This window comes from Anser anser (genome assembly GCF_964211835.1).
Source record: "Anser anser genome assembly, chromosome: 3".
In the NCBI taxonomy this organism is placed as follows: domain Eukaryota; kingdom Metazoa; phylum Chordata; class Aves; order Anseriformes; family Anatidae; genus Anser; species Anser anser.
The window spans coordinates 110,494,089-110,521,261 of NC_139722.1; the positions used below are offsets into that span (position 1 = coordinate 110,494,089).

Sequence of the window (27,173 nt, forward strand, 5' to 3'; positions counted from 1 at the left end):
TGGAGGGAACTGCTTACCTGTGCTGGGAAGCAGAGGCCACTTCTTAAAGAGGAGACCCTGACCCTTATCTAGCCTTTAACATGGGCAAAGAATTCAGTATTGCTTTCCCTCCTTCTGCCTTTTTTGCAAGACCTAGTCCCCCTGAATTTATGTCAGGCAGGTTTGTGGTGTACCAAATCCCTTGGGAAATTGCGGATGTCAGTAAATCGCCTCTCTTAACCTGTGTCACACGAGTCAAATGTCATACCTACCACACAATGCTCAGAAAGGTGTGTGTGTTGCAGCACCTGTTGGCTTGTTCTCTATAGAATGAGATGTAGAAACTCAAGAGCAGGGGGGGGAAAAAATTTTGGATTTCTCCAAGTTGGCTGATGTGACCCTTTGCCACCTACCAGTGCTCTGGCTGTGCCCCAGCGATGTGATACTCCAACAAGCTGAAAGAGATGGCTCTCTCCACTTTCTTTTGACCTTGTGAGGCAGTCCAGCAGCTGCCTGGTAGGGACCAAATGGCACGGGAGAAGAATATCTGCCTCGCACCTGCTTTTGCCAAGCTGCCTGCCACAATGCCACTGAGCCCAGTGGTCCCCCGGGAGGCAGTCCCAGCCCTGGCCCCATCTCTGTGGAATACCAGGACAGTGTAGCTATAAGGTAGTTTTCTCTTCTTCAAAACATCATTAGGATTGAAAAAATGAATCTCTTGCTTGCACATTTTGCATAAATACATGGTAAGTTATCAATTGATGTTCAAATAGCTTAATTGAGTTTGAGGGGGGGAGAGGTCATTTAATTGGTCTATTGAAATGTTAACAGAAACAGATATGGCAAGGAATAGACTTTAATGGCTGCAGTGTGGCACTGATGTCTGCATTCACTTGCAAAATTGTTAATTAGGGCACTTTGGTAGTTCATTTGCTTTTGTATTGATGTGCTTAGTCCAACGAGAGAAATTGGGTTTGTGTATGGTATTTACACGGGGGCAGCAGAGACTTCATGTACATTCAGGAATAAGGAGAATAAAGTGTAAAGCACAACTGGTTTCTGAATTGTGCTGGTGCCTTCATTCACATGCTGTCAGTTATGCAAGGCATTTCCCATGAGCTAGTGCATTTTCATACGTGGTTAAGTTTGGTACTTCTATATATTTGGCTTCATTTTTTTAATCATTGTAGCAGTGGGCTTGAATAATGCTATAATGTGACTTAAAAAAAAAAAAAGTTAGGTATTCCAAGCTTTTAAAACTACATTTAAACAGTTTGTACTGCAAAAACAAGGAGTTAGAGAGATTCATTTTGCCCCTGGAAGAAGGTGTTATCTCCTTAAACATATACTGAAAGAATATATTAGGTTGCAATTCCTGGCCCACAGTCATCAGTGCCAGTGAAATTACAAAACCAGCTCTTGGTGTATGCCTGAAGTCCATCGTGCCTCTCTTACAGAACATAAACCTTGAAGGTATTGGCATTTTGTATGTGGGAATGGTGAAATTGCACTGATTGTCCACCTGCATTTTCTGAGGGTTGTAATTGCACAGATTAATCCCGGTGCTGTTTCATAATAGACTTGCTGGATGCAAAGCTTTCTATTTGAGTTGGCTGCAAGAAGGCTGCATTGTGTACAGTATATAATAATACATTATACTCTAGGTACTCTTTATAAACAGAGGCGGCAAGAAAAAACAAGCGAAGAACCAGGAGCCGGGAATCCTCACTTTTACAACAGGGATCCTGTTGTCCTGCTGCAGCAGGAAGGGGCTCGGAGAGAAGGTGACGTTTTGTAGCAAGTAAAGCACCGGTCTCAACAGCTCCCAGACGAAAAGGGCTTTTTGTGTCATGGCGGTGATTTCACGTTGGGTGCCGTCTGCGGGGCAGCGCTGCCGTTTCAGGACGGCGCCAGGGGATTTGGGGTGCGCTTTGCTGCAGAGCGTTTCTTTCAAACTCCCGGCGTGCCTGTAGCGAGGGTTGACATCAGCTTCATTTACTCGTATGTAGTTGGGAAAGCACTCGCACGAAGATCACAAATCTGCACGCTGCGGCTATCTGGTTCGCAAGTTTAATCAGAGTCCCAGAAAGTTTCATTGTGGCTGCATGCAAATGTATTTACATAGGAATGGGTCTTGGGCTCTTTAAAGAAGGCAACAAAGTTGAAGACTGAGGCCAACAAATAAATGAAAGTTTCTCTAAATCCATTGGATAATAGAGGCAGTGTTAAGGCTAACCACAGTGTTGAACTAAACAGAGGGATTACTCCTGGGTTTTGCATCAGTTGTTTTCTGCCGGGTGGCCTCACTTGTCAAAAAAAAAAAAAAAAAAAAAAGTTTAACGGGAGAACATTCACATGGCACGTTGAGAAAAGAAGTATGCTTAATTCCATCAAAGCTCAGAAATCAGTCATTAATTTATTCTAACCTCCGATTGTTGGTCATTTGTGAAACATCTGGCCTTGAAGTCATAGGAACCCAAACACAAGTACAATGTGAGCCCTTCTGAGGACCGGGCTTTGGGGGAGCGGGCGCCGGGCTAGCCTGGGGGGGCGGGGGGGCGCGTGCTCCCAAAGTTGCAACTGCCTCTTCAGTCCTGAGACTTTGCAACATATTAAAATGAATCCTTCAGTTAATTTACTCGCGAAATTAGATTATTGTTCATTTGCATCTTGGAAAAGTTGTGCCGTTAAAAAGAGCCGCTTTCTTCATGGTGAGTTAGCAGTCAGATATTTAGCAATCTTGCAGCTTGCGAGTCAGAAATAGTTTCTAATGAAGTTGAAATTCGAGATAGAAAATGTATAAAAGCTTTCAGGAAAGACATACCCTATTTTCCATATGGCTAAGTAATTGTCATGATATTTGTTTTAAAGCTGGACTTAGACACTCCTGACTGCCCTCTAATTTGATATGGCTGGTCCAGACGATTCTTCTTGAGGAAACTTTCGTAGCAGAACGCAGTGGAGGAGATAAATAATTTTGCAGCTATAAGCACATTGCGAAGTATAGAAAATAATTCAGTCCTCTCTGCTGTTGTGCGTGTAACAGTCTCCAGGTTATTTGACTCTGCGAGGAGTTTGAATGAAAAGGAACTGAGTGATTAAAAGCAGATTGGAAATAAAGGTGGCTCCTCGGAGCTGGCAAAACTCTGCCTTTTGTTAATCTGAAAATAATGACTGCTATTTCGTTCTGTGGGCTGGGGTTTTGTTTTCGGCTGGGGAGGGAACAGAGCTCTTCATGTGTAGCTGAAACGTTGCCCAATCCCCCGTGATGAAATCCACTGTATTTCACGTGGGCGTAGGGTGAAATTAGAATTTAAATGTGAGGGGGCAATGGAGACCTGGCAATCTGCACGGCCAGGCCGGTGGGGGCATCTCCCTTACCTGCCTGTACTTTTTTGTTGTTTTTAAAGGCTGGTATTTCCTTGCTGGCCTGGCGGTTTGTTTCCTTGGTGAGAAAAGAAACTTGCCATTTTGGCAAATGTAGCGATGCTGTCTGAGCACGTAACAGAAAGAAAGAGTTTAGAAGGTATTGTGTGAAGCGCTTCTTTCTCTTAGTATTTGGTTAGCCTTTCCCTCATTGCTAAGTAAATAAATCTTTAATCCCCATCCCATTGTAAAATTTACTGTATCGGAATCACGACCATTGTAACTCCTTTCAAGCCAGGTTTTATCCTTTCACACTGAATGGATATCTGCAGTTTTGGCACTTCGACACATTATATTAAAAAAATACAAAGAGCGAACGAGGGCTGAGTTAATACACGTGGATTCTCAGAGCTGGCTTGTTGCTTCCATGGCGTGGCCATGAATTCAGCAACACGAATTCGAAGCACTGGGGATCCCGTCGGTGCTCGTGCACAATGGCTGCACACACGGGACGCCAACGTGGGAGTCGTGCTCCAGCTTTCACAGCCAGTCTTCCCCAAGCACTGATGTCCAAAGCGCCGCCGGGATGGCAGAGATGAGAGTGGAATCTCTTTAAACAGCTTGTGAAATGTAACGTTTGAAACGGCGCTTTGAGAACGTGCAGATTATGTCTGGCGTGGTGGCTCTTCCCAGCGCTCTGGGAAATGAGCTGTTGACATTCTTTTGGGTCATCATCCGAGATAGGAGGGCAACCGCAAGGATTTAGCAGATAAATTCATCCAAAAAGACCTTTATCCATTTCACTGCGACTTGGAAACATTCATGTTGGATAGCAGCATTAATGTAGCCCTTTTAGCCCTTCAAAGTGAGCCTTATGTTTAAAAAAAAAAAAATGAAATGACTGGAGTAATAACTTCTTTAGGTCTTCTGAGAGGTAATTCATTATTTACATAATTCTGGAGTATAAACCAATCTTTCCTTCAAGAGGCTCTGAAATAGAATTGGGATCTTACAGAGGGAGAGAGTCTCTTTTGAATTCTAATCAACTGGATCTGTCTCAAATGCACTCCTAGTTGATTGTAAACAGTGGAATTTAAATTAATTTCTTCTTATCTTGTCTTTTGAAGAAAACCAGCAACATGTTTAAAAGGTTTTATTTTTAAATGCAGCTCAGAGTTTATTTTGTGGGGGGATTTTTTGTTCTTTTTTTTTTTTCCTTGATAAAACAGGTGTTTGGCAGGATGGGTTTTGACAGACAGACAACGATTCTACATCAGTCTAGGTTATTATGAAATAAAGAGGAAAAAAAACTTTTTGACTTGAACTCGAATGATACTATATAGGCTGAATGTGCAGGGAAGGTTCCCACAATGCACTGTGAAAACCTAGGCTAACAAACACCCTGCTGCGTTGAAAACCCCCAAAAAAGACAAAAGCACAATGAAATAGAAAGCTTACCACCGGTAGCTTTCAAAACGACAAACTAGGCAAACTATACATCTCCACCACTCCAATTTTGTCAGAATGCTAATGAGCTTGCTCTGATCTTTACTCGGCTTCCCGTGTTTTCTACATCTTCAAGGACCACATGGCGCTAGCAAAATAAAGACAACTAAATGAGAATTTCGAATGCTTTTTGTGTTGGGACCTGGTGCCTTTCAGTTGACGCACTCGTTGAATATTCTCAACTTAAAAGCATACAACAGGGGGCTGGGTATGAACTTTTTAGCGGGGGAAATTTGTACAAAAGTAAATTAGTGTGATGAGGAAAATATGAGAAAAATTTCTGATTAATTTCCACTCTATAATATCAATGACACCTTCAGCCCCTCTCATACTCCTCTAACAAGAGATGCTGATAAAAGATGAATGATTCTGTGTTGTTCACAGTGAATGTTTAGTGGTTTTTTAATAGCAGCATTCTACATAAAAGGCACCAGGAAGTACTCTGCATTAGCAGTTGAGATCACTAGTTAATAGGATGATGTCTTTTAGCTTTTGTCACAAGATTATTAGAAAGGATGGGTTTCTGTTCTCATCCTGGCATACTTTGGAGTGCTTCTTGAGTACAAGTGCTAAAATACAGGTTTCTCCGTATTGTTTCGCATGCAAAGTAAAAGCCCTTTTAATGCAACACCTTTTACTTTTTTACCAGGTGATTTTGTCATTGATCTCTTATCTGCCCCCCTTTAGCTGTATTAATCATTTGGAGTGTTCTGCTTCTCAATGGGTGCTTAATGATGTATATGTGTACAGATTCACTATCAAAAATAAATCCCTTATATGCTCTGCACCTTCACAAACTTGATTATCAAGCTGTATTTACCAGCCTGCATTATACGGTCTTGAATGCTTCCTACTGGAGTCCATCGGTCTGTAATAGGAATTTGCACTTGGGGAGGAAGGGCTAAGCTAGGAGGAGGTACCACACTCCCCAAAATAAGTTTTGTCTTTTAAAAACAATTGCATTTGCAATTCTCTTTGGCATTTTCAGAAGTAAATGTGGGTTTGTATCCACCGGTGTTAGCACCAAGGGAGGAAAATTATGAATGTTCAGTTTTGCATGAGAGATGGGCTCCGTTTAAAAGTTGTTTTTGTTACGGTCCTCTCTATCAGCAGGAAGGGATACATTTGTATATTAGTCCCTTTTGTATGCTTGTTTCTCTCTTCAAAATACACTTCCTTGGACTAACTATTGCTCCTACCCAAACTCACACATACCAACAGACTGACTGTGCCCTCTCTTGCCACATGGTAAGCTGACTCCTTGGGAGAAGCATAGCTGCAGCTGTTTGCTTGGGAAGCAGAAAGTATGAAAAATATCTGTACATACACATAAGGAAAAAGTTGTAGCGAGATAGGGAAATCAGTATGGTCTTTTCATATTTTCCTATCTTACCTGAACCAGAAAGAAGGAATTAATAACACCATGGTTTTTCCAGCACTGTGCCACACTTGCTTTCCATGTGTGATTGTTTTGCTTAGCTCAGCGTGATTGATCTCAGGTGAACTGAAAGCTGGCCAGACTACGCGATGGCAGAGAGTTGTCCGACTGAATTGTGAAAGACAAAGATGGTGTTGCATACCGAACCAGAGTGAGAGAAAGGACAGTATAATAATGGCACAGAAAATCAAAAAGTATTGCCGAAAGCAGTATTTTTACCATCGATATTTTTGCATTTAATGTAAAGGGTGAGCAAAAGTGTTTTAAAAAATTCTAGGTACATGAATGATGTGTACATGACACTGATTTAGGTTTTTGCTGGTGCCAATTTGTGAGTATTTCCTCCTAGATACATCTGAAGTTTAGGAGGCCAGCAGTATATTACTAATAGCAATTTGTGTTGGGAAGAAGAAAAGGTTTTTGACACTTTAGCACAAGAAGATGGTTTAGTGTTTTATTGTAACTTGATAATATTTCACAAAACCATGCATTAGTAGTTAATGTTTTTTTTTTTTTGGACCAGTAACATGATGAAGCACTTCACGAGATGCTTCTCTCTGCAGCATTTGGGAATGTTAACTTGCCAGAATTATGGGAATGGGAGTTTTGGCAGCTACCAAAACTCTGGATGAGAGAAGTGTGACGACATTTCAGTCTGGGTCACGTTTACAATGTGTTCCATGTTGAGTCTAAGTGTGACTTGAGTGCCCTGAATCATGCTGAAGCGTATAGAGCTCTGGAGAAACGCCTGCTAGCATTGAATTCAAGCAGTGCAAAGCCATTCATTAGAATTTGTTAAGGCAAATAAACTGGCACGCTAGTAAGATGTTTTTCTGACGTGAGTTTCCCAGATCTACTGCTTTCATACGCTCATTCCTGCACAAGCAGTATGTTTGTAGTTGCTGGGATTTTATGAGCAATTGAGAACTTCTTGAGTTCTTGAGGCTTGTCAGCCTTTCTTCAGTTTCCCTGCTGTCGTGCTGCCTCCACAAAGTCTTGCTGGCCAATTTGTTCCTCTCCAGTCTAACTCCTCCTCGTAGCAGTTCCTGTGAAGCAATCTTGGCTTGCCTTCACTATAAAGGAAGATCAGCCAGCCGTACCTTTCCAAATGCCTGGCATTTCTACCACTGAGGAGCTCCCACTGAACAAACACACCATGCCAAACCCTGGAGTGCGTGGTTCTGACCCTCTCATTCACCGCATCTCTTCAGTCTCAGATCTGTGCATTTGCAGGCAGAAGTTCCCAGGAAGAGACCTTTCCAAGACCAGAGGCGGGCAGCGTACATGTTCAGCTTTCCCAGGCCAAGTTCATTAAATTGTAAAGAAGCTCAGCAGCGACGATGACCGTAGTTATTTTTTTTCTCAAAGCAATACCACGTTGCCGTTGGCTGCCTCAGGACTGAACGAGAGGTCAGCCTCCTCTCCATGCACTTCCCTGGCTGTAGCCTCATCGTTGCCTTGAAAGAACCTGTCAACAAAGTGCTTGAAGCCAGCTTGAAGAAGAGAGCCCGAACGCAGTGCTGCCCGCATAGCAGGAGGCTACTCTGGGAGAGCCCTAGGCACTATGAATAGACTTGCAAGCCTTCCAAAAGTCTTGCAAGACCCAACAGACACTTGCTTCTTTTAACTGATTTCCATCTTTCTTTGTGGTATTGCAGTATAAATGGTCTTTCATGTGGTCGGCATAGGCTTTGGCTTTATGCCTGGAAGTTAGCTTTCTCTGCAACCAGCGCCTGCTTGTAAAGGGAATGGCGAGGAGAAAGGCACTTTGGTCACCCCGGGGCTTCCAGCCCACGGGGCCACTGCAGTCTACAGAAAGCCCTGTTATTTTTACTTGGGTTTCTCCTTTTTACCACCAAGATCACCTTTTCTGTCAACACTGGAAACCATGGTGCCCCAGGACACCTCAACCTAGCTGAACTTGCCCAGTTAGCCCTGGGAAGCTTTGGGTCCCAGAGGTACAAACCTGCCAACTCCCAGTAAGACAAGGCATCTTCATTACCATCGGTAGAAGGTCCCATTCAGTCAACGCTAGCTGTTAGCTCCCTTCAGACAGTTGTTTGGGTTAAACTCAGACCTGTCCAGTAAAGAAGTGATTTTTTTACTGTCCACCACCCCTTTCCAGCCCCAGGAGAATACATCCCAAAGGAAGTAAAACAATATTTGGTGAAAATGGGCTAATGTAATAGTAGAGCACAGTCCAAAGACTTTCAGGTTAGCGTCCCTCTTACTTCAGGATTGTAACCAGCCATCGCTCGACATGTGAACAGGCAACTGGGGTGTGAACAGGTCTAAGGAGTAGTCACGAGCCATGGAGTAATTACTGACACTCGTTACAAAGCATCCAACTCTACTTTTTGACCTGCAAGCGAAATAGTTTGTCTGCCAGACCATCATCCTGCTCTTGGTGAATTTCCAAGTGTGAACTACTGTTTTTTTCCATCGCTTCAAAGGTTCAAGTGTTCTAGTTAACAGTGCATGTTTCCTATGCTGCAAGCAAAGGTCTGATGTATGCTTTTCCCAAGTCTGTGCTTCTTCTGAAGTTGTGCTACAGGAGAAAATTTGGGAATAAAGAATTGCAGAGCGTGATGAAGGACACGTGTTGGTTCTGCCCAATGCTAGGGTCCCTGCAGGCACTATCCTCAGGAAGGAACTGCTGCTTCCTTACAGGAGTCTCTCCAGATTTTTCACTTGAATCTCATTTCTTGCTGTCTGAATTTTGGGCCACGAGCTGTGTGTTTTCTTGGTCTTGGTTGATAACCCCACATTTAAAATACGCTCATTTTGATCAAGCCTAGGCATTCTGTTTGTGATGATTTTCTGTTATTTTCTAGTGGCCGCTCTGTTGACTTGTTGTGTAGAAAAAAAAATAAGCAGTCTTTCAGGCAGTTCATCTTTCATGGAAGTTTTGATCCTGTGATAATTTTAGGTTGCCAAGACGGCGGGCCACAAATGTTTGTCTTTCTGTGAGTCAGTCCCACTGCAGGTAGAATAAATCCTTGTCTGTGCTGAGATGTGGTCAGAGCCCTGACCTCCTGTTTACACAGCCCTCAAAGTTTTAAATAGGCTCTCTGATTTATTGTGTCTCGGAAGCCAAAGAAATTACAAGTTTCCTGCTTGATATTAAGCTAATTTGATGTGTTCTTGCGATAAAGGAATTCCCTTGGTCGAGGCTCCGTTTCGTTAGGGTTACAGTATTTTAGGGGCTGAAACAGGCAGACAATGCACTGCAGTGCAATTCTGCCTGGCAGATTCTTGGCAGTCGGCACCTACCTTTATGAGACTTCATTGTGTGGACATCAATGTCTCCTTCTCAACTGCTCTCAGACAGCAAGTTAGTGGCCATGAATTTGCCTTTCTAATGTTCCTTAGGCATTTTCCCATCCAGTTCAGACTAGGAAAATCATTCTAGGGCTTCATCTGATAGCTAGCTCTCCTGCAGTGTCATATATAGAGGGCTTCCATCCTGTCTATCTCTCGGTGGCTACTCTTGTTCATTTTCAGTGATTTATAATAACGAAGGAGGTCCCTGTTCAGTGAAAGGAATAAGTATTCTGGAAGAAAGCTGGGCATGGTAATTCTGAAATGGGAGGCATGAAGCTCAAGGTCGAGCAGATTCATGCTGTGGGGTGCTTACTGCAGGCTCTGTTTTGACACTTGGAGCTTTGAAGAGTTATTTTACCCCAAAATCGGAGTTTTTCCACCAAAGGTTGTCCTCTTAAAGAAGAGAACACAGAGGTCTCTTTTGGGATGCCTCAATTTCACTCAAAGGGAAGAGCTGTGAATGCCTAGATCCTCACCGTAACTTGCAGTCGAGTGGTATGTGTTTTGGAGTAGGTCTGGTGTAACTCGTCTTTATGAGGAGTATCAGCTGTGAACGTGGGCTTTTCTGCTTAAGTGTTTGTTAAATTCAGTAACTTGCTTTCAAAATGAAAGCTCATCTGTGCACAAACTGTTCACAGTGGGTGAGATGAGAAGAAGACTGTTAAAAGCAGTGGAAAGTCTGCTGTTGACTTTGAAGGGCTCGAGCAAAGGCTTCCATCAGCCTTTGCTAGTGACATGATGTTGGTCAGCTACGACACACGATGTTGCTTCTCTTCCCTGCCCGAGCTTCCTTTTTGTAAAGCTGTAATTGCCACGGTGGATCAGCCCCATGATCTGCTCAGGAATATTGTCTCGCAGAGAGACAGGTTCAGGTTGAACCCTGGCAGGGGAAAGAAACTCTGCAGGGGCCAGCTACGGGCTAACCTGTCCCCGGGGATCATTTCAGTCAGCCTCTAAAAATTAAAGGTTCCCTCATGTCCTCAAGCAGGCAGATCCAATTCCTACCTCTTTTGCTTTTTGTTTGTTTGTTGGGATATTTATCGCTACGGCTTTGCCTCCCCATAGTCACCATTCAACCCGGTTTTAATTCTTGCTGAGCTCTTAGTTTCAACATCGCCTTGTGGCAACGAGTCCTACTGGTATACGACGAGGCTTTGAGGGAAGGCAGTTCTTTTAATCGGTTTTAAACACACCACCTTCAATTTCAGTGCATTTCCCCAGGTTCTTAGGAGACAAGATGAGGCACATCCTCAGACTATTCCTTTATTTGCTATTCATGTTCTCCTTCAGGTAAACAAGCCAATCTGTCCGGTCGCTCCTAATACAGAAACTCGTAAAAACGCGTCCCCATGATTGGATGAATGCAACTTTATTTTATTTATTTATTTTTTCCAGCAGGCAAACAAGCACAGTAGTGTAGGTTTTCAAAAGAGCTTCCCGTTAAATTTCTGGAATTTGCTGGCATTTGGACGGCTCTCGGTGGCCATCTCACCCCTGTCAAACACCAAAATAGAACGGCCCTAGCGAAATTGGCCAGTTTTTGTCATTATTCGCCCCGCTCCAGCTCGCATGGGCTGGCATTCTCCTGCTGGCCTCTTCACCCAAGTGTGTTGAGTGAAGAAAGCTTCTTCTATTCTGTTTTAAAACTGTGTGTAAACACCAGCAAATGGGGGAAGAATGGGCTCTGTCTTAAGTAGGTTGTTTTTCATGTAGTTCTGTCGAGGTAAATGGGGAGATGGGGAGTTGTCAGTGTTTAACCGTGACACCATGGCACACACTATACGCAGTGCAAATAAAATTTAAAAACAATTACTGCTCGAGACAGCATGCAAAGTGATTTCTGTAAACCTGTTATTTCTTGCCAGATTGAATGGGCTGGTTTGGGATGCTGATAGAAAGCCTTTATTATTTATCTTCTGTAGGTTGTAATTCATTTTTGCACAACAGCTAAATACATTTACGTTTAAGGATTTTTTTTTTTAAATATGAATCTATTGGCTTATCTTGACAGATTTACGATGGTATAAAGTGTAGAGGAGTTACTGTGTTCATCCATTTACACTGAACTAATCTTGTCCCTGCATGTTACTCCTTTTTCTTCCTTTTAAGTGGTATTCACAGTGTTTTGTAGCACTTTATTCTCTGTTTTCTTAGCAATGTACAGTTTTGCTATGTTAATCCATATTTGGTTTGTCTAATGACTTGCTGCCCGAAAGGCTTAAAAATAATGGATCTAATGGCACATACACGTACTGATAGCTGGCTGATCACAAGGGGTGTGTTGGGAAGTATTTTCAGCAGGAGAGAAAAACAAAAAGCAATCTCTCTTTCAAATTAGTTCAGGACAGCCATTTGTCCAAACGCTCCTTATTTAAATATTTAACAAATAATTAGCTTACAGTTCAAACAGAAATCCATTTGTAAATCCTGGAGAAAGCCAAAGGGGAAAGGTATTTTATAAAGACTGCCTGGAAGCTGTGCAGCACTAAAATAAGCTAGTCCCTCGTATTGTTCTCAAGAAAAACCTGGTAACATACAAACATGCTTGTAATTCTTGAGCGCTGAAGATGAAAATTGCTCAAGTTGTAACTGAATCACAGTCACGAAAATACAATTTGAATACGTGTGATTAACCCCGGGAGAAAACAAAGTTGGGGAGGGGTGGCTGTGTTGTTGTTGTTTGTTTGCCTATTATTAAAATTTGGGCTTCCTAGGACAAAATCACCAAACTGCATGCTGCAGCCTTGCTTGAAGCCTGCGCAGGAGCTGTTGAAGCGTGGATCCACACCTCTGAAGCCAGTGGGAGTTTCTTGGATCCGAGGGCAGAATTTAGTGTCCTGGGCTAGTGCGGGCTTGGTGTTGGGCTCGCTCCTAATCGCCGAGGAGGGTTCTGGTAGATGTCAAGTGAAGGGAAGAATAGAGCACGCATCCTTCACCACTCAAGCCAGACAATGAAATTAGAAAATGGCACTGAGAGTTGATGTGAGAGAATTCCCCTGGATTCCTAGAGGAAGAATAAAACCAGAGTGTATTGATTTTTTTTAAAAAAAAAAAAGAAAGAAAGAAAGAAAAGAAAGAAAGAAAGAAAGAAAGGAAGAGCGGAGGAAGAAAAAAGACAAAAACTAAACTAGAGAAATCTTGCCAGAATTCGCCTCAGAACATATCTAGTAATAAAGCACAACATCAAAGGCTGTATTGTCTGTTTACATAAGGACGTGTGTACTTACTGTTTCGCCTCAGTTCCTGGTTCAGCCTTTCTCAAATCTCTTACCGTGCCTTGTGCGTGCAGAGGATGGTTGCGGCGCTAACCAGTCTTATTTGAAGACTGCTTTCAGAAGTCATTATTGAGCTATGGGATAAAAAGGTGTAACCGTAATTATGTGTTAAAGAGAATGAATCTGCTCTGCTAGATAGTTAACCAGGTGAGGTTAAACAAGATAAGATGAATTCTGGTCTTTTTAGAAAACTGACAGTCTTCATTTTAAGCTACAATGTAAAGTGCTTTATCCTGAGATTAAGTATTGTGGCAGAAGCTAAAACTGCCTTTTTCCCCTAACCGTGCCAGAATACAACCTCCTTTTCTTTTTGCGCTAACAAGACTGCTTTACCACCACAGCCCACTCTAAGTAATTAAATCAATCCTTTGTACTTACCGTATTCTCCTCTAGTGACGGTACTAGATCTGATTATATGCTTCATGCATATTCAAAGTACGGCACTGACAGCTCTTTAATGAGCTCTTACTTAATCAGTACGAACAATGTTCATCTTGTTCTTTTTTGCCTCATACATTAGAGCTAGGAACAGTTGGGGAAAAAATGAAACATCCAGCATTCATTTGAAAAATATATTGTACTTTGAAAAGTGTCTAAGCTGGGGAAGTTGCATTCTGCCCTTTAAAAGTCTGATGGACAAATTGGATTACTAGTATTGGATTAAATAACAAATGGTTAGAGGAGAAATGAGAAAAGCTCGCTGTGATCACAGGCTTTAATATTTTTTGTTACTTATAAAGCTGAAGGGGTCTTTAACCAGTTATTAAAGTCAGGATTAATTTGTAATGGTCCAACTTACTAGCTTTAAAAGGGTTTTGTTGTTGTTGTTGTTGTTGTTTTTTATCCAAAACAATAGTGTAATGCATGTATTATGGACCAAAATTTAAGTTTAAGATCTGTGGGCTATTTATAGATTTTCATCCTCTTGTCCTGGCTCAGATAAGGGGTTTGCATGCAGGTATCGATTTGTCCTCAAACATGTTTTTCGCTTCATTTGAATAATCTGTACAGTATTTTTCTTTTCAGAGAATAACACAGATATTATTCCAATTTTAATTTGCAAACCTTTTCAGCAAGTAAATTAAATCCTTGTTGTACACTTGGAAAGCGGAAACAAAAACGACCACTGCAGCAGCATGGTTTTACAGCGTGCAAATGTGAAATGAGGTGGGGGAAAGGCTTTTTTTGTGTATTTTGGTTTCGAAAGTGCAAACTTGAGTTTAGCTTGCAGTACGGCTGTTGAAATAACACCGAGTTTTTCTTTGTTGAAAGTGTTTTGCGTGCATCCTTCTACCGAAGGGGGGTTGGGGGGGGGGGGGGGAGTAAATTAGCTAATGGCACCGGATTTGCTGAAAACAGTTATTTAAAAATTACATGTATGGCAGTTCATCTTTATTTTGCTTGCCTGGGAAAAATCTGTTTCAGCTCTGTGCACAAGAATTTAAAAGCTCCTGGTCAACAGCAACAACAAAAAAAGGAAATATCACAATCTACTGCTATTAATATTGCACACATGTGTCATTTCACTGATCAAAAAGGCCTTCACCAGGGTACAATTGGCCTTTTTCCAAATTGCAAGCTTTTTCTCAGCTTTTTCTTTTTCCTCTTTCTTCTTTTGTTGCTGCCCAGGGATTTGTGCCTATCGCAGCCACTATCACATGACTGGTGTCAGGGCATCACATGGGCCAAAGTGAATACAAAAACAGCTACCCGAAAAGATTAAAAATTCTGTAAAACAATACAGACTTTGTTAACTCACTTTAAAATAGCCTCGTCAGAGGATATTCCACAGGCTTTACTGGCAGCGTAGAAATATCAAAATAACCCACCTGGTAAGGTCTGCGAGCTTTACCTACATCTTTTCTCATCTTTTCTCGTTATGCATTGCAGCCAACTTAGGAGGAACGTCTTAAGAGAAAAAAGTTTTTATCTTAGGTTTATGTCCTACCCCTGAGATTGCGTGTCGGGAAATTAAAGTTCAGATCCTCAGCTGGTAGAAATGAGGTTTGAAACTTTTCTGTCCCATCTCTGTGTGTCTATTTGTAAAGGTTTGCAAAATGAAATGCAGCAAGGGCTTGCATTCAGAGTGCATCTTGTATCTGGAGATCCCAGACCATCCCTAAGAATAGCAAATTTTGTGCCATAAATTGATGAAAATGTTACTACGGCCACACAATTCTGTTGTGAGAACTCGTTTTCACCTGCAGCGTGGCAATCTCGTGTGTCACAAAATAAACTGATCGCTTTGCGAGGATAAAGCAGCAATCTCTCCCCTCTTTCTTGACACCCCCAAATAAATTCCAGCTAGTTGGTGCACGTCAGTGAAAGCTTGATACTATCGATTATCATCTGCTTCTAAAAGCAGACCCCATTAGTTGGACCGATACAGAGATTCCTTTGATCTGCAACTTAACAGCAAACTATACCTATAGGTCTTAATCCTCTTCAGGGCAGTGCTGAACTGCAGAATATGATTCTAAGTGCTGAGCGAGTGTGACATAATCTTTTCTGCATGAAACCAGAAGTGGAGGTCTTGGGGGCAGAGTGTTTCTACAGGGCAAATTCCTCCCCGCATCACTCCGGCAGAGCCTGGCCACTGCTCCTCCTGCTTGGAAGAAGAACGTGCCAAATGGTGCAACTTCATCTAGCCACTTGGGCCCACCAGCTCCACTCCAAACGGACCCACTTCACTCGTAATCTCCTTTTCCTTCCCCCATGGGCATGCTCCAAGCCTGGAGAGGCCACAGGGTGAAAGGAGACTGGCTGAGGAGGTGGCTCTGTGCAGGCCTGTGTGTGCGCGCTGCCATTGCACGCGGGTGTGAACATGTGCGCAGCAGGGCACGTATGTGCACGCATTTCAAATGCCCCCATCCAGAAGCTGAAAGCTTTCTCTCAGAGAAAACCAGTATTTTTTCTGGTGTCTTTCCAACTTCTGACGCTGGAAACTACATCTCTGCACCTAGGGATCCTGCAATTCCCTGACTGTACAGCACCTTGCATCAGAAATTTCAAAATGCCTTGCAAGCATCAAAGAATTAACTTTTATTACCTTCGCAAGCTAGGTACGGGTGGTTATCCTTATATTACGCACAAGCTGCTTAAATGCAGAGAGGTGCCCATGGTCTGTCTCCTGGTGAATCAATGTGGAAGCTGGGAGAAGTACTCAGAAGTCCCAGCTCATGGTCCTTCACCACTGTTTCAGGTTTCTTCCCAGGTTAATTTGAACCTTAAGAAATGTGTGAGTTTCATAATTCAACAAGGCCCGGGTTGTTTTTTCTCCTCAACCTGAGAGATGAGAAAGGGAGGTCACTACAAACATGCAGTCTCCATGATGGACTTGGAGGAGTTTCCTCCCAGTCCTCTGGCTGGGTCACCCCGTTGGCCAAGTGACCCAGCTACACCAAAAGGACAGCCACGGACCTCCTGGGTCTGCCTTTCCCCACCATTGTGTGATGGTGCAGAGGTGGCAACGTGGACTCTTACAAATGCAGAGTCCAGGCAGGCTGTGGAGTCTCCTTGATCCTACCCGGATGGGCACAGGTCGGGGAAGGGGCCGCTAGCCCATGTGTATGCACAGGGGGCTCCTTAGGCAGCTGGACCCTGGGTGCTCGCTTTGACTATGGGTGAGGACAGGAGCAACTCTTTCCAGCTCATGGTCTGGAAGAGTAGCCATAGGCTCAACAAAGTCAAGCAGGGACCCGCGCCTTGGCCAAGGGTTCAGGATTATGATCTCCTCTGCAGCTATGCTGATCCCCACCGCATAATCCTGACTGCCCTGGGTTTGCTTGGGTAGAGCAGATCTTGCCCACAAGGGTTGCTTTTTGTGTTTGGATGCCTCTGATGTCCGGGCGTCTTTTAGCAGCAGCAGGACTTTTTATTGGGAACATAGCAACAATAGCATTCTTTCAGAAGAATTTAAGACACAGTACTTTCTAAAAGGTGCTTGTTTAGGTGAGTCTGTCAGCATGGTAAAGAAGACTAAAACATACGCTGCAGAGTGTCTGCTTTCAAAGTTTTATTTATGGAGCTAACAGCATTAGGCTTCAGTTCTTGCATTGTAGTCTTGGGATATTTTTACCATTTGAGAACACGCCTTGTAATGTTCAGTGATATTAGAGACGGGTACTTCAGCAACTGAATCGAAATACATGGCTCAACTTGTGAAATGCCACCTAAGTAATGAAATTCCTTCTATTGCAGGAAGAAACACAGAAGAAGAGGAAGCTATGATGCAGGAGTGGTTCATGCTGGTTAATAAGAAGAACGCTTTAATAAGACGAATGAACCAGCTTTCTCTCCTGTAAGTACAGATGGTTACGTGTAGTTACAGAAGGCTGATTTACAGCAATATTTACCCAGCAGATAGACGCAAAAGTTTTTTGCTTTCTCCCCATCCGACTTCAAAATGTTTCTTCGCAAACAAGTGGTGTGGGGGATTTGTGGAGCATGTCAAGTAACTTGTTTTTCTCATATTTCAAACTTGACAATGGAAAGCGTGCAATGACACGAGATTAGCTAGAGCTGTGAAAAAAAATCTGAAATATTAAGCGTAGTTACATTTTCAAAGGCCCTACAGTAGAATAAAATTACATTTTAGAAATAGGCAAATAGATTTTTATTGTGCCTCAGATGTGACACGTGAAGACTATTCTGAGAGAGCGCAAAATTAGAGTCTGTACCTGCTCCGCAGAAATACTAAATTGCATCCCTCGTTGAGCAGCGCCGGACTGCTGAAGGGATATTAGCGCATCGGTCACGGTGTGATGGTACCGCCGATCCTGCGAAGCGAGACAGGTACAGGGAGGACGAATAAACTTTTTTTCTCTAGCACAGGAGAGGAAGGGAAAAGACGGCGCTGGGTTGCAGAGGCGCTCTGCCGTCGGCGCTTCTTCTCCAGCTTCCTTCAGTTGAGCGATTCTTTTTCTTTCAGTGTGCCACCTAGTGTAGGTGCCTGCGTACTTCCTTGGAAAGAGTCCGTGATCACAAATTTCCTGCCGTGTCTGAACTTGACAGAAGATTCTACCTCAAAATATTAAGCTTTCTAATCCCGTGTCTAATTTTCATTATTCATTAGGGCAGAATGTATGTAGGATAATACTTCCAGCGTTATGTTATCTTGGTGAATAGGCTGATGCTGGAATTTGTTCATTAGATCCGGGGGAATGTTTTATGCTTAGGACATTCCACAACAGCTGCTCCAAGGATGAATATGAAATAATTATGTCCCGTAGTGCAATAGAGTTAAACTGATGGAATTAGAGCCGACGATGGAGAAAATGAAAAGGCCCTGATACTGAATATGCCACCTGAGCAAGGTTTTAAGTTTGTGTATCATTTGTTTGGAGTAGCTTAAAGTTAAAGAGAAAAGTCAGTTACGAGTCCTAAAATCAATGTAAGTTAAAGGTTCTTTTAAGTGTTTAATGATTTAGTAATTAACATATTGATGAACTTTTGCAACTTGCCTAGGGAAAAAGAACATGACCTAGAAAGGCGCTACGAACTGCTGAACCGGGAGTTGAGAGCAATGCTTGCTATTGAAGGTAAGAGCAGCACTGGGTGTTGAGGGAAAGAAAGCGCTTGCTGCCGAAGGTGGCTGCCCAAAATTGCCAACCAGGCAGGCTGCGCTGGAGAGAATTAATGCTGGTATTTACATAACTCTGACTGATAGCACGCAACAGGTACACGGGGTCTCCAATCCCATCCTAAATTTTTATTCCGGGGGAAAAAAGAAATCAAAGACGTGTGGTAAAAAATACGGTCTCTTTGGAATAAACTTGGAGAAAAGTGATGAGGAGGGTAAGGGGTTCGTTGTTTTCGGTGTGGTAATGCTCTCCCAGCTTTCCTGCGGCATCGCGCTGCTTTTTGTACCACAGAAATGGGAAGGGGCAATCCTTACTTCTGCATGTTGGCTAAGTCTCACAACTGCCTTTTGGATAAGTTTAGTAGGAGATGAATGATGAGTTTGTCTCACTGGGGAAAAAAAAGTCTCGTCGTTTTTTTGTGGCAAAACACTACGTTTGCCAAGTAAACATTTCATCAGAGGCAACCTCAGGATTAGTGCAATCCTTTGCACTTATTTTCTCCATTCTCTGCAACTCTCCAGAGTTTAGTCACCTTACCTGAATGAAAACTTATGGGAAGATTGACACACAGGATAAATGAAACAATTGCAAACTTTCCATAGGGCTTTCAAGTGAATTGTACAATAATCCTAGGGATGATTCATAATAAAAAATAAACATCCAGATAGCTTAAACCATTGCTTGCATTATTTTCTTATTTAAATATCTTAAGTGTTTTATAATGCTGTACTGCTTATACCTCTCAGTCACAAATGCTGTCGTATAGTTCAAAGATGTTTGCTTAAAAGTTAATCCTTTGGGCTCTGTAAAATGGACCTTTTGTCTAATCAATGCAAATTGATTTTGCTATTCTGTATTGACCTCTTAACCCTTTGACTGTCCATGGTAATTTCTTTCTTCACCTGATAAGGTACCTGATCCATAATAAATCAATTCTAATTAGTTTGGAGACTTCACTGGAAGCATAAGTTTGTAGCAAAAAAGCAGCAGGTTTCAGGTAGCTTTTTCCTATCTATCCATCTGTGGTTATATTTTTGCATAAGAACTACCCTCACTGTATTCATGGATAAACTTGGGTCATAAACACATGCATTGCTTTCAGCAGAGAAAAGCCAGATTAATTGGGAATCATTCTAATGAAATATTTAAAACGTAAAATACTCTAAAACCAAAGAGGAGTTGAGAGATACTGGATTTAAATCTTAAATTTAAATGCTTAATTGCCTCTTACACGTGCTTCTGTCTTGGGATGTCATAGCAGCAGCCTGTGAGTGTCTAGCAGCCTGTGCCATTCGCATACTGGCTTGAACAAAAAGCTTTCTTTTTTGCAAGTTCAGAGAGATGCCAAAACCCAGTTAGTCTTAGTTTTTTTCCGTTTTTCTTTTTCTCTTTTCTTTTCTTTTCTTTTCTTTTCTTTTCTTTTCTTTTCTTTTCTTTTCTTTTCTTTTCTTTTCTTTTCTTTTCTTTTCTTTTCTTTTCTTTTCTTTTCTTTTCTCTTTTCTTTTCTTTTCTTTTCTCTTTTCTTTTCTTTTCTTTTCTTTTCTTTTCTTTTCTTTTCTTTTCTTTTCTTTTCTTTTCTTTTCTTTTCTTTTCTTTTCTTTTCTTTTCTTTTCTTTTCTTTTCTTTTCTTTTCTTTTCTTTTCTTTTCTTTTCTTTTCTTTTCTTTTCTTTTCTTTTTTCTTTTCTTTCTTTTTTGCAAGTTCAGAGAGATGCCAAAACCCAGTTAGTCTTAGTTTTTTTCCGTTTTTCTTTTTCTCTTTTCTCTTTTCTTTTCTTTTTTCTTTTCTTTTCTTTTCTTTTCTTTTCTTTTCTTTTCTTTTCTTTTCTTTTCTTTTCTTTTCTTTTCTTTTCTTTTCTTTTCTTTTCTTTTCTTTTCTTTTCTTTTCTTTTTCTTTTCTTTTCTTTTCTTTTCTTTTCTTTTCTTTTCTTTTCTTTTCTTTTCTTTTCTTTTTCTTTTCTTTTCTTTTCTTTTCTTTTCTTTTCTTTTCTTTTCTTTTCTTTTCTTTTCTTTTCTTTTCTTTTCTTTTCTTTTCTTTTCTTTTCTTTTCTTTTCTTTTCTTTTCTTTTCTCTTTTCTTTTCTTTTCTCTTTTCTTTTCTTTTCTTTTCTTTTCTTTTTTCTTTTTCTTTTCTTTTCTTTTCTTTTCTTTTCTTTTCTTTTCTTTTCTTTTCTTTTCTTTTCTTTTCTTTTCTTTTCTTTTCTTTTCTTTTCTTTTCTTTTCTTTTCTTTTCTTTTCTTTTCTTTTCTTTTCTTTTCTTTTCTTTTCTTTTCTTTTCTTTTCTTTTCTTTTCTTTTCTTTTCTTTTCTTTTCTTTTCTTTTCTTTTCTTTTTTCTTTTCTTTTCTTTCTTTCTCTTCTCTTCTCTTCTCTTCTCTTCTCTTCTCTTCTCTTCTCTTCTCTTCTCTTCTCTTCTCTTCTCTTCTCTTCTCTTCTCTTCTCTTCTCTTCTCTTCTCTTCTCCTTTCCTTTCCTTTCCTTTCCTTTCCTTTCCTTTCCTTTCCTTTCCTTTCCTTTCCTTTCCTTTCCTTTCCTTTCCTTTCCTTTCCTTTCCTTTCCTTTTCTTCTTTTCTCTTTTTCTTTCTTCCTTTTTTTTTTTTTTTTGCTACTGGTGGTATGGTAAACAGGGGCTTAGGGAGAAAACGTGTAGGTGCTGGTGAATTTTGGTTTTGTATTTTATTTGTGCAACAAAGTCTGTGCTTAGCGTTTTAAGCCTTAAAAGAGGTTATTATTCTGCTAGAAGTTTTAGCAGCTCTCTGCTTTTACCTAAAAACCTATTAAAGGAGAAACTCTCCTAACAAAACGACTGCGAAATGTCAAAATACATGCTGGTGACACCTTGCCTGAGATGCGTGTGTCAGCGTGGTATTGCTTTCTGAGTCTGACATATGCTTGAGTGCAAAGATGCACTTTTTTGGAAGCGCCAAGTGCAAACACGCCATTTACAATGAGCTTTCCCCGAAGAAGAATTGGCTGCCCCAGCAGCACAGGCTCTGCGCTCAGAGGCCATTTAGCCGATTGCTAATGAGCAGTTGGGCTCCGGGAAAGAGTTGAAAGGACAGATCGCACTTTTGCCGGCACCGAGTCCAGCCCTAAAATGTATGGGCAGGGAAGAAAGAGAGAGAGAGAGAGAAAATAAAATAACAGGACGGGACTGGTCGGTTTGTTTGTCTAAAAAAAAGGATTGTAAGGCAGAACGCACCAACCCAAACTGGAACTTAAAAAATAATAATAATATCTAAAAAAAAAAAGCCTTGGAAAGGTAATAATTACTGTTTTGCTAAATTGCTCTAACTCTTCCACGCGTGACTGTGCTGTTTAAAAATCCATCAACCTGTTTACTTAGCTGGCCGATGACGGGGAGGGGGGGAAAAAAAAAGCAGAAGAAGGAAGAAAAAGAGAGGCAGCAGCCTGGCAGGAGGCAGATAAAGGCTCGGCGCTGGCCCCGGCAGCGTGCGGGCAGCGCTGGCCGGAGGCACCGGGAGCTGTGGGGCGCGGGTATGTGGAGCCGGTGTCCTCCCGTCCAGCTGCTAAAACAGAGGCATGGCAGGCTGAGGACAGCCACCGAGGGGGGGTAAAATTTAAAAAAAAAAGGGTCGGACTTCTTCTTTTTCTTCTTTTTTTTTCTCCCTCCCACTCAGCCGCAGAGATAAGGGAGGGCGAGCGGAGCGCTGCCTTCATGGGGCCGCGGAGCGCTGGGGGCTTCAGCCGGGAGCTCCAGCCGAGGAGGACCCGCCGTGCCTGGGTGCCAGGCCACAAAAACCAGAGGGCACGGGGTTTGCCCGGACACGTGTGGGCAGCGAGGTGCTCCTCCTGCCTTCCTGGAGGCCGGCAGGCTGCCGCGGGCACGGCTTTCCAAGCCCCGCTTCCAGGCCCACGGCGGCTGAGCAGTGCCTCGCTTGCAGCCACCTTTCCTCTGGCTCCTTCCCCCTCCTCTTTTTTTTTTTTTTTTTAATTCAAGATTTAATGCCTCCTTAGAAAAGATAAGTTCATTTTTGCACACCTTGGGGTAGCGTGTTCATTTTCTGCCCAAGAAATGGATCTTCTTTAGGATTTTGTACATCTTGATTTATTCTTGGCTTATAGTTTGAAGTGGGTGCTCTTCTAAAAGGATTTATGCATAGGTTCACTATTTTTGTAGTTATGGTTTATATGATAAGCTTTTTATATTTAAAATCAATATGTAATCCTGTGGAGGAGCTTATCCTCTAAAACCCCATTTGTAAATCTATTTTAGCTTTGTTACACCGCACAGCCACAGTATTCCATAGATTGATTAGGTTCAGCAGCAGAATCCTATCAAATGGCCTGCTCTGATGATGATGCAAACTCTTTCAGGATTGCTAGTTGACTGGAACTAAAGATAAGACTTGACTGCAATCCCCCAATGTGCTCTTTACAAAACTAGTGTTAATTTTCATCAAAGTGCCGGGCTTATTTATTAGAGTGGCGGGGCTGAAGGTTTCACTACGAGAACTTTCGACCATTTCTATGAAAGCATTTCTATGGGAACCGGCCGGCCGTTCGCTCCGAGTAATTATCAGTTTAAGCAGTGGGGGGAAAAAAATTTAAAAAAAGACAATATGAAGTCAACGAAGATGAATAATTGAAAACATTTCTGCTTTCGACGTGAATTTAACAAACTCTGCGATTTCAAACCGTGCGGTGCAGGGGCTCCGGTTTCCAGCACTTTTAGCTCGCAGCCCGCCTCGGAGCACTAATCCCATTTTTGTCCAGAGCGTGGCTTTTCCACCAGTCCGACTGGGAAACCTGCAGGTTAGCCGGGGTTTGTGCCTCGCCGTGGCCATGCGTGACCGGCGGCGTGGGCGACCCGGGCTCGGGAGGCACAACAGGTAGGAGTCGGACTCGGGGATTTTTGCACGCAGGGATGCTGCCCCAAAACGCCGCCTTGTTGGACACACCGAGCTCGCCTGCGAGTTCCTACTCCAACACTTTGCTCCTCTCCTACCCTACTGCCAGGTGACTTTCTGGCCGAGAGGACGGGGGTCCGGCTCCTTTTCCAGGACACCAAGTAAAGCCCCGGGTGAATATTCCTGCTGCCGGGCTGTATCTCAGCCGCTAGTAACCAACGAGTGCGGAAAGTGAGGGGAAAAAAAAAAAGAAACAAAAAGCAGTTTTGTCCCGTGAAGTGTGGTGGTGTTGAGCCCACGGGGCTGGACAACAAAAAGTGCCTCTTCCTGGGGAGGGAAAATAGCAGGAAAATGGGCAGCGAAGGGCTGAGCACCAAAATGTCTCGCCGGGCGCCTGCTCTCCCGAGAGCTGAAACTGCCGAGGAAAGTGGGGAGCCGAGGGGAGGCAAAAAAAAAGGAGAAAGGAAAAAAGAAAGAAAGGGAGTGGCTCCAAAAAGCAGAGTTTTTCGGCTAACCGAAAGCGCTCAAAATCGCCTCCTCCAGCTCCTTGACGGAAACGGGGGAAACTAAACCCAAAAGTCGGGCCGGGTTAAAAAAAGAAAAAGAAAAAAAGTCGTGTCCGTGCCCCGCGGGGTTTTTTGGTGTTTTTTTTTTGTTGTTGTTGTTATTTTTCGGTGGTAGAGGCGAGGCCGGGTGGTGCCGCGGGTACCCCGGGGGCGGCCGAGCGGGGCTGCGGGCCGCGAAGCTGCGGGAGGAGGCGGCCGGTCCTTGTTCCTTTTTTTTTTCCCCCTGTTTTTCCTCTTAATTTCGGAGCCGGTGCCCTCTTTCCCTCCTCGCTCGCCCTGCTATCTCCCTCGGCATCTCCTGCTCCCTCTCTCAATTGTTTACCTCCGTAATGAGGGAGGCGGGGATGGCTGCGGCGTGACTGACAGCGCACGGCCCGAGCCCCCGGAGCCGGGCCGAGCCGGGCCGGGCCGGGGGAGAAGCCCCGGGGCTGTCCCCGAGGGGTCCCCTCGGTGCTGCCCGGTTTTGGGGTCCCCAAGGGGCCGGCGAGCAGCGGCTGCCTCCCCCCGAGGGCGCCCAGGGAATTAGCGGGGAAACGAGGCCCCGGCCGGCGCCGAGGGGGGGGGGGGGAAAGAAACGAAACGAATTGGGGAAAAAGAAAAAAAAGAAAATAAGTAAAATACAAATAAAGGGGAAGCAGCCGGGGGCTGCCCGCCGGCTCCGTGCCCGGCGCTGCCCCAGCAGGTGCGCACAGAACGGGGCCGGAGGAGGACGTGGGGGGACCCCTGCGCAGCGGGCTGCTCACCGCTGTTTTTTTTTTATTATTATTATTTTTGTTTTGTTTTGTTTTCTGTCGTCCCTGTCCTCAGACTGGCAAAAGACCGAGGCGCAGAAGAGGCGAGAGCAGCTGCTGCTGGACGAACTCGTTCTTCTCGTTAACAAACGGGACGCGCTGGTGCGGGACCTGGACGCCCAGGAGAAGCAGTGAGTGCGGGGCCGGGGGGGCACCCCCGCGGCGCCTTCCTCCCCCCCCCATCCTCCTCCTCCTCCTCCTCCCTCCCGCCGCCTCTCTCCGCAGGGCCGAGGAAGAGGACGAGCATTTGGAGAGGACCCTGGAGCAAAACAAAGGCAAGATGGCCAAGAAGGAAGAGAAATGCCTCCTCCAGTGAGCGGCCCGCCCGCGGCGCAGCGCGGCTTTTTCAGACGGCTTCAAAATGCCGGCTGGGGGGGGGGAAGGGGGTGGGTGGGAGGGAGGGAGGGAGGGGGGACGGACAAAAAAAAAAAAGAAAAAAAAAAAAGGTTTGGAAAACGAAATTGTAAACTTTTTCCTCTTTCTTTACGTTTTCTTAGGCCAGAGCTAGGCTGCACCGGGCCCCGTCCCGTTGTGGGGTTTTGGGTGTGTTTTTTTTTTAATTCTCCCTTTTTTTTTGGGTTCCCATCCCGGGGGGGGGGGCCGCTGAACGCGGCTTTTTGTCGTCCTAGGGTTGTTAGAGAGGGGGGTGGGAGGGGGGGAACAGCCACCACCATCATCATCCTCAGCCGCCGGGGTCGGGCCCCCCCGGTGCCATCGCCCCCGTGTCCCGCTGTGTCCCGTCCCGTCCCGCCCCCCCCAGCCTCGTTTTTATTTATTGCGCCCGGGCGGTAAAACCCCGGCCCCCCCCTGCCCCCGCGTGTGCCCCCACGCGTGTCCCACGTCCCTCGGTGGAGCTCGCCCCGGTTATTTATTACAGCCCCGAGCCGTGACACAGTTTGCAATAAAAGCCGAATCTTTCTTACCGTGACCGCCGCTCGCCTCCTTCCTTACCTGCGGGGCCGGGGGGGGGGGCGGGGGGGGGGGCGCCGAGGTTTGTGGGGGGAATAAAATAAATAAAAGGAATAAAACCCAAAAAGTTTCGGGGCTGCTCCCGGCGGGGAAGGTCCCGCTGGGGCCGGTGCGCGGCCGGGACGCTGCGGCCCTTTATTTGGGGAGGGGGGGGGGAAGGAGGAAGGGGGGGGAGCCCCCCGGCGCAGGGTGCAGCCCGCTCCCACCCCCAAAGAAAGTAAAAAAAATATAAATATATATATATATAAAATGATGAAAATAATAAAAAGAAGTAGAAAGAAGCCGGGGCTGCCCCGCGCCAAGCCGCGGAGGATGCGCGGAGCGGGCCGGGGCCGCGGGGCCCTCACCAAAAACTGCGGTCCCAGAGCTGGGGGGGGGGGGCTCCGGACCCCCCCCCCCGTTCCCTCCCCTCCCTCCCCGCGCTGCCCCCCGGCCCCTGCCCTTCCCCAGCTCACCTGGGCACGGCGGGAGGGGGCTCCGGGGGGCTCCGGGGCGGAATTGGGGGGCCGAGGGGAGGCGGGGGGGGGGCGCGGGGAACCCCCCCCAGGCCGGGGGCGGCGGCGGGGCGAGGGGTGGGGAAGGGGCGGCGAGGGGAGCGCGGCCGGGCCGGGCACTGGGAACGGCCCCGGCGGGAGCGGGGCAAAACGAGGCCGGGGGGTGGAAGGGGGGGCAGTGCCCCCCCCCCGGGCCTTCCTCCTCCTCCTCCTCCTCCTCTCCTCCTCCTCCTGCCTTTTCTTTCTGTGAATGGGCCGCGGCGCCTTTGTTGCGGGGAGAGGTGACGGTGCCGGTGCCTTCGGGGGGCGAGCGGGGCTCTGGGGAAGCTGCCCGGGCCCCCCCCGCCTCCAGGGGCTCGGCCCGGGAAAAGGAAAAAAAATAAAAAATAAAAATAAAAAGGAAAGAAAAAAAAAAGGAAAAAATAAAAAGAATTAAAAGAAGAAAAAAAAAAAAAGAAGAGCGGGGGGTGGGAGCAGAAGGAGAAGCGCGACTTGGCCGCGGCCGGCGGTCAGCGCCTCTGCGCATCAGCGGCTCCCCCGCGGCGAGCGGGGCTGAGTTTGGGCCCCCCACCCCTCAAAAAAAGCCCCCCCCGATCCCCCCCCTTCGCCCCCCGCCGGCCCCGTCCCGCCCGGAGGAGCGGCGGCTCGGCGGTGCCGCGGCTCTTGGCTCGCTTTTTGCCTTCGAAACCCAAAAGTTTGGGATCCCCGCAGGTCCCCCCCGCGCCTCCTTCCCCCGGTGCCAGGCGCTGCGCCGGGGGGCGAAAACTTTCCGCGAGCGGCTCGGGGGGGCTCGGAGGGACGGGAGGAGGAGGAGGAAGGGGGGAGGAAGGTGAGGGGGGGGGGAGGAAGGTGAGAAAAGGGGGGAAAGGTGCGGAAGGGGCGCGCAGAGCCCGGCGCTGCCCGGGGGCAGGGGCCGGGGCGCGGTGCGGGTGCGCGGGGGAGCGCGGAGCGGGGAAGGTTGGGGGGGGGGGCTGATTTGGGGGGGCGGGGGGGGCCGTCGCCCTGCTCTGCCATTGCC

General features: G+C 45.2%; 1 protein-coding gene and 1 long non-coding RNA gene across 19 annotated transcripts in view; one reads left to right on the plus strand and one right to left on the minus strand.

Moving 5' to 3' along the window:
• The window catches only part of EHBP1 (EH domain binding protein 1), a 214,381-nt gene extending 188,761 nt beyond the window's left edge, over positions 1–25,620 (plus strand). For all 17 annotated transcript variants that reach the window (XM_083832192.1, XM_083832202.1, XM_083832203.1 and 14 more), the window contains 4 exons: positions 17,089–17,188; positions 18,355–18,428; positions 24,709–24,823; positions 24,918–25,620. In XM_083832192.1, coding sequence (XP_083688318.1) covers positions 17,089–17,188; positions 18,355–18,428; positions 24,709–24,823; positions 24,918–25,008 — 380 coding nt within the window. In that variant the 3' untranslated portion in view covers positions 25,009–25,620. The remainder of the gene's footprint in view (positions 1–17,088; positions 17,189–18,354; positions 18,429–24,708; positions 24,824–24,917) is intronic.
• LOC310897987 overlaps positions 1–26,099 on the minus strand; it is a 36,913-nt gene extending 10,814 nt beyond the window's left edge. The window contains exons 1-3 of one of the 2 annotated variants that reach the window (XR_014582871.1): positions 25,616–26,099; positions 15,938–16,173; positions 1–12,962 (exon numbers count right to left, since the gene is read on the minus strand). The exon at positions 1–12,962 is cut by the window's left edge and continues 10,814 nt beyond it. This is a non-coding gene — a long non-coding RNA (uncharacterized lncRNA). Of the gene's footprint in view, positions 12,963–15,937; positions 16,174–17,567; positions 18,349–25,615 lie in introns of those variants that run through there. The other variant, XR_014582872.1, reaches the window with a different exon arrangement.
• Positions 26,100–27,173: the final 1,074 nt, after the last annotated feature.